Source organism: Pinus tabuliformis, chromosome 7 (genome assembly GCF_031772625.1).
Source record: "Pinus tabuliformis cultivar Carrire ecotype Pingquan chromosome 7, CPIR1, whole genome shotgun sequence".
NCBI lineage: Eukaryota > Viridiplantae > Streptophyta > Pinopsida > Pinales > Pinaceae > Pinus > Pinus tabuliformis.
The window spans coordinates 104,851,040-104,857,260 of NC_142293.1; the positions used below are offsets into that span (position 1 = coordinate 104,851,040).

The 6,221-nt window shown below is 37.7% G+C and overlaps 1 protein-coding gene across 1 annotated transcript; it reads left to right on the top strand.

The window, feature by feature from the left end:
• The first annotated feature begins 57 nt into the window (after window positions 1-57).
• On the top strand, window positions 58-3,869 carry LOC149245507 (putative disease resistance protein At5g47280). Its single transcript, XM_089457789.1, has 5 exons — window positions 58-855; window positions 988-1,397; window positions 1,797-2,152; window positions 2,255-2,463; window positions 2,723-3,869. The coding sequence occupies exons 1-5, from the start codon at window positions 201-203 to the stop codon at window positions 3,559-3,561; spliced, it is 2,469 nt and encodes an 822-aa protein (XP_089313915.1). The 5' UTR covers window positions 58-200; the 3' UTR covers window positions 3,562-3,869.
• The last annotated feature ends 2,352 nt before the right edge of the window (window positions 3,870-6,221 follow it).

The window sequence follows — 6,221 nt, forward strand, 5'->3', positions numbered from 1 at the left end:
TTTTTGATTTATAAGGCATTCCAAAAGGTAATGTGCTCTATGTTATAAATTCTCGAACCTCTAAACATCACCACAAAAAGGCCATTTCCATACACCATAGATACCCATATATCGGAGATATTCTTTTGTTTTGTAATTCTATTTTCTTAAGAACGTTTACCCTCCCAATCTCCATTGAACGAGACGACACCCCTTACAGGATGATGACATTAAATTACAAGGGGCTATGCCGTACATTAGAATCGCTGCTGGCAGGCCTTATTCAAACGGTTGGGCACCTCCGTTTGCTGAACATACAAAATAATGAACCGAATCCCCTCTACGAGAAGTCCCTGAGCATCCTGAATAGAGGCGTTCAATTGGTGAAAATGTGCGAGAAAACCAGCCCTCTTAATACTTTCCAGAGCCTCAGATATGCTTCTGAAATCCACCAGCTGGAAAAGGAAATCCGTGACTTCGTTCAATACCAGATACCTGACCAATTATCTCTTGAGTTGGCCAATATCATCTCGGAGTTCAAGAGTCTTCGCCATCTGTACGAGTTGGAGGCAGTGGATGAGAGAAGCGTGAATGAAACAATCGTTCCCAGGCTCACCAATGATCCCGATGAGAATGCAATGATGTTACAACAAATGGGTCCACATGGTATGTTTGATGGAGCTTTTGACGAAGCTTCTAATTCTAATTGTAGTGGCTCAGTGAAATCTGATTTTGTAGTGGGACTGGAGAAAAATATTGTTAATGTTAAGAAGATTCTACTCCAGAGAGAGGTGTCCGTAGTAGCGGTGCAAGGTATGGGGGGCGTTGGCAAAACAACTATGGCATTGTCCCTCTGCAATGATCAAGAAATTAAAGGTAATTGAGGATTTTAATTATTCAAACCATTTTCATTTCCTAAAAGGCTATCTTTTTCCATTTAATAAATTTATATTTCTGTTCAATTTATGGAATTTCCATCCTAACAAATTGATCTTTTATGTATGGCAGGTGCTTTTCAAAACAATATCATTTTCATCACGGTCTCACAATCCCCGAACCTGAAGGAAATTCTAGAGACCATGTGGGAGAAGATTGTTCGGAGGAAGAAACCTGATTTTCAGAATATCGAGGATGCACATAGACAGATGCAGCAGCAGCTGCTCAGGCGAGGCAAGCGAACTCTTGTGGTGTTAGATGATGTCTGGTCTAAGGCAATTTTAGAGAAATTGTTATTTGAAGGTGAAGGTTATAAAACCCTTGTCACAACACGAGATCGTTCTATCATCCGCACAACAACGTCTACCAGGCTTTATGAATTGCCATTGCTGGATGATGCTGATGCTCTGCCTCTTTTCTGCTTTTGGGCTTTTGGACAGAAATCAATTCCAAGTAATGCGGATAAGCAGCTAGTCAAGCAGGTATGTCTCTTACAGTACTGGAATGCTATTTTTATGCAATATATTGTTTTACTAAGTTTGGTTCAATTTAATGATTGTGAGACAGTGTTCTCCTAAATGTCCCTAATTACAAGCAATTACTACAGTGGCATATCATATCAAGATATCGTTATAGTTTCACATAATTCCATATTAATAGTTACTCTGCCATTAACAATGGTATCGGTAATCCAGTGAACAAGATTCTAGTCATAGACTTAATTGTATATTCATCTTCATAAACAATCAAACAAAAACCTGTGAATAAACTTTAAGCTTATGAGGCAAAATATTCATGCTTTCAACAACTTTTGTTTTCGGTATTTGATTGGTTTCCACCTATAGAATTTTCAATTAGTGTTGCTGGTGTATGAATCACAGGTGCAAGCGGAATGTAAAGGCCTGCCACTTGCTCTGAAGGTGATCGGAAGCTCTTTGTATGCTCAGCCTCATCCAGCCTGGGAGGCTGCCAAGAACAAGCTCTTAAATGGGGAATCGATATCAGATTATCACAAAGAAGGGCTTCTTAGATGCTTGGAGACCAGTATTGATGCCCTGGACGAGGAAGCACGGGAGTGCTTCTTAGACTTGGGGTCATTTCCGGAGGATAGAAAAATATCAGTGGATGCATTATTGGATATTTGGGTTTATGTGCGAAAGATGGAGTGGCAAGATGCTTTTGTCATCTTGTTAGAGCTTGCAAGCAGAAATCTGTTGAATTTAACAAGCAATCTCAGGTAAGCGCCTTAATTTCTAATTGTTGTGTGCTCAAGCTCATTTAATCTTGGCTTCCTCTGTCTTAAACATTGTGTTGTTGTCTTGGTAATTGGATGTAGTAGGAGCCCAGCAATCAATTATGGCAGTGCCTCTGAGCTGTACTTTTCTCAACATGATGTAATGCGGGATTTGGCCCTATATTTGGCATCCCGAGGCAGCATAGCTCGCAGGAAGAGGTTGCTTATGCCCAAAAAGGAGGACAGTTTGCCAGCAAAATGGGAACTGCTCAAGGATCAAGCGTTTGATGCTCAAGTTGTTTCCATTCACACAGGTGGGTGATTTTAACAGCTTTGCTTGAAGTATACATAATTTTTTCGTAAACATGGGAGTCAAAAGAATTGTCACATGCCAACCTTATCCTACACCAAATAGGCGTTTCACTCTGTGATCTGCAAGAAAATATATGTACTGATATCTAGGTGTTGATCATTGATTCAAAAGTTCTTAGAAAAGATATGCAATGATTTCATAGGGTGTGCAATAACCTATAATGCTCTAATCTAACTTTGCATCTGTGGTTATCTCTGCAGGTGCAATGGAAGACGATCAGTGGTGTGAGATGAATTTTGGTGAGGCTGAGGCTTTGGTTTTACTCTTTTCTGCGAGCAAATACTTTGTTCCATCATTTTTGAGTTCCATGACGAAACTGAAAGTCCTCATAGTGTTTAATTATGGGTACAAGAAAGCCACAGTGAACGGTCTACCAGCCTTATCTTCACTTACTCAGCTTAAGACTATTCACTTGGAGAAGTTGAATCTGCCCCCACTTCAACAACACAGTAAAGTCTTGCAGAACTTGGAGAAGCTATCTCTGAGATTATGTGAAGGGCTTGGAAATATGTCCAGGTTCAACAGCTCCCAGTCAAGCCTAAAGCTTCCCATAATGCAAGATTTTAACTTGGACCACTGTTGTGATTTAGAGGAGTTACCGCCTCGTATCTGTGACATGTCATCAGTTGAGAAGTGGTCTATCACTAGCTGTCACCTTCTACAGAAGTTGCCTGATGACTTGGGGAAACTCGGCTCTTTAAGAATGTTAAGCGTATCTGCATGTCTAGGTTTAAAAGAGCTTCCAGCATCTATTGGAAAACTTGGGAAGCTGGAATATCTGGACATTTCGCTATGTGAATGCCTAAAAGAACTTCCCGAAGAGATAGGACAACTAAAGAAACTCGAGGAGCTTGACATGAGAGAGTGCTCCCGATTGAGGAAGCTGCCTAAATCAGTTGGAACGCTGAAACATCTAAAGCATGTTATCTGTGATGAGAAGATTGGACAGCAATGGATGCGTTTCAAGAGCTCTGCTATTCCAGAGCTTAGAGTTGAAGTGGTAGAGGCACACTTCAGTCTGGATTGGCTGGATGCTTGATATCTTACCTACACAGCAAGAAGTTAAATCATAAACTGGTAAGAAACCAAGACATGGGTTTATGAATATGGGAAAGGTTATGGGTCTTGAAAAGTCTCCAAGTTCCAGTTCAGCAGATCAAAATGACGATTTGACTTCTCTTAGAAGGATTATTATTATTATTATTTTAAATATCCATTTATTTATCAATAATCTTGAAGTGAAGTCCATGAATGTAGATGTAATGGCCACTTCTGTTGTCCTTGTTCCAAACAAGGATCTTTGTAATGTTTTTCTTTACTTTATGATAATAAAAGACATGTTATTCATGTCCCATTTCCATTATTACCATCTCTAAAATCTAGTTATCCACATATTCTAAGGGTTTCTGTAAATTCCTTGGAGTCTATCACTGGGATATGCAACAGTGTTGGTTAGATTGATTGCACATGTTATTCATGTCCCATTTCCATTTACCATCTCTAAAATCTAGTTATCCACATATTCTAAGGGTGTCTGTAAATTCCTTGGAGTCTATCACTGGGATATGCAACAGTGTTGGTTAGATTGATTGCAGGTTTGATAAGTTCCTAATTGGCATTACATTTAGAGTTCACAGTCTGAACTAAATTTGCTTCTCTCTTCATTTTATACGCAAATCCCATATTTATGCATATTATTGGGATATCACTCGATTGTTATCACAAGATTTATTTATGTGTAATCGCATGTACATTTGATTGGGATGCTACTAGACTGTTATCACAGGCTTTATGAACATGAGAGCCGATTTTTTTTTCCTTGTTGGCTGTCTTCTCCACTACAAATTTGGCTGTGATATATGTATATATGTTTTTGTGTATTCTTGTTATCTGCGGGTTAGACTGGGCATTTAATCTGCAAGTTTTATCTGTTTTAAGAGAATGTTTGCGTCTTGCAAAATTCTAAGAGTTCATATATTTTTTTGAAGTGAAACTTAAAATTTAATCTTTAAATTTTATACAAAACTGAACATATTTAAAATTCTAAGCGAAATGTACTCTTTTGTGATTAAACAGATCCACAGGGATTATCACCACCCATTGAGAAAACTTAGTTGTAGCTTTTACTGTTCGATTTCAAGTTGAGGGAAATGAAAACTCAGTGAGACTAGATGCACATCTTACTTATGAAATCAGGGTTAGGTGTTGATATTTTTGCTCTAGGAAACGAGCTGTTGGAAGACCTTCCAAGTTACATTGGGAACTTGGGTTTATGTTGGGGCAAAATTCTGATCATTGAAGTCGAAGCCAATTAGCAATCCAGGATAGTTGGTCAAATACAATTATAAAGGAGTTGTCTATAATGCGACTTTTTGAAGATTCCGGTGACGGAATCCGGTGGAAGAAATGGAGGTCAAATCTTGATTTCTTGCAGTTAAAATGGTTTTTTAACTGCATATTTGGATTCAGCACCCTGAAAAACCCCTGGGACGCTTTCATTGTGCAGAAACTAGCTATCAAACTTGCGATTCCAATAATTCCTGGCGGATTTCGATCGGAAAAATCCGCCGGAAAGGCTTTCAAAAAGTCGCGTTATAGACAACTGCAATTATAAAAGGGATGAAACCAGATACACTAAATGGTAAAGTTTTAGATTCGCTTATCTAAAATATAAAATGAAAACGTTGGTCCAAAAGAAGCCGAAGAAACCAAATGGCAAAGTCTTAGATCCGCTTCATTTGAAATAAAATATGAAAACCTTGGCTGTGTTACTATCCAGTTGGTCGAGATAGCTAATACCAAAGCTAATGCATCCCTGTTATGATATGCACCAATAACAACAGCTAACAGGGCTGTCAAAATCGAATTCAAACAGAGCACAAAGGTAAGAATTGGAATCACGCACATGCGATTTAAGATTACGGGAATTTCAGATTTACAGAACCAACACTTAACATTTCAGTTAAAACGATAGGTATATAAAATCACAAAGATATGCCTCAATGGGCTTAAACCACCAGTGACAATAACTATGAATTTCTTCCTATACTAAAAAATAATGTCTTCTGGTCGTAGTGTCAATCAGGCTTATAATGATTCAAGAAGAAAACAAAACAATAAGTCTTGAATTTCCTATGTCTCACTGGTGCAAATTCTTCTTTGATACATTTCTGTTTTTTTCTTTGCTCTTTTCTTCTTTGGCTTTCTGCTCCCCGTTCTGTTCTCTCCTTCACTCTTGTGTTCACTTTGCTCCCTGTTCTGTTCTCTCCTTCACTCTTCTGTTCACTTTTACAAAGAGATGTTGAAGAACTGTCCTGCTCATAAGGGTTTCTCCTTCATGTCAAGTCTGAATTATATTTGAAACACGAAATCTATCCAAATTCTGGTTAACAACTAATACTCTGAAGTGTTAACTGAACTGTTAAAAATGTTGTGAGATGCATAATATTAAATGTTTATAATTTACATGCAATCCTATTTAGCCTATTCTGAGCCCATTCTTATTCTGAGTAAATTTTAATTAGTAAACATGAGATTAGTTACGCTCTATTATTTTTTAGTAAACATGAAATTAGTTATGAGTAAATTTTAATTAATAAACATAAGATTAGTTACACTCTATTATTTCTAAAATATAAACAAAGATAGATCTAGATTTAGATTACTATTCACAATTTTACTTTTACCACAAAGAAATTT

Excerpts from the sequence above, each read along its gene's own strand:
- LOC149245507 (XM_089457789.1), top strand. The coding sequence starts at position 201 with ATGATGACATTAAATTACAAGGGGCTATGCCGTACATTAGAATCGCTG. Across the intron at positions 1,398-1,796 it reads ATAAGCAGCTAGTCAAGCAG|GTGCAAGCGGAATGTAAAGG; the intron begins GTATGTCTCTTA and ends TATGAATCACAG. Across the intron at positions 2,464-2,722 it reads AGTTGTTTCCATTCACACAG|GTGCAATGGAAGACGATCAG; the intron begins GTGGGTGATTTT and ends TTATCTCTGCAG.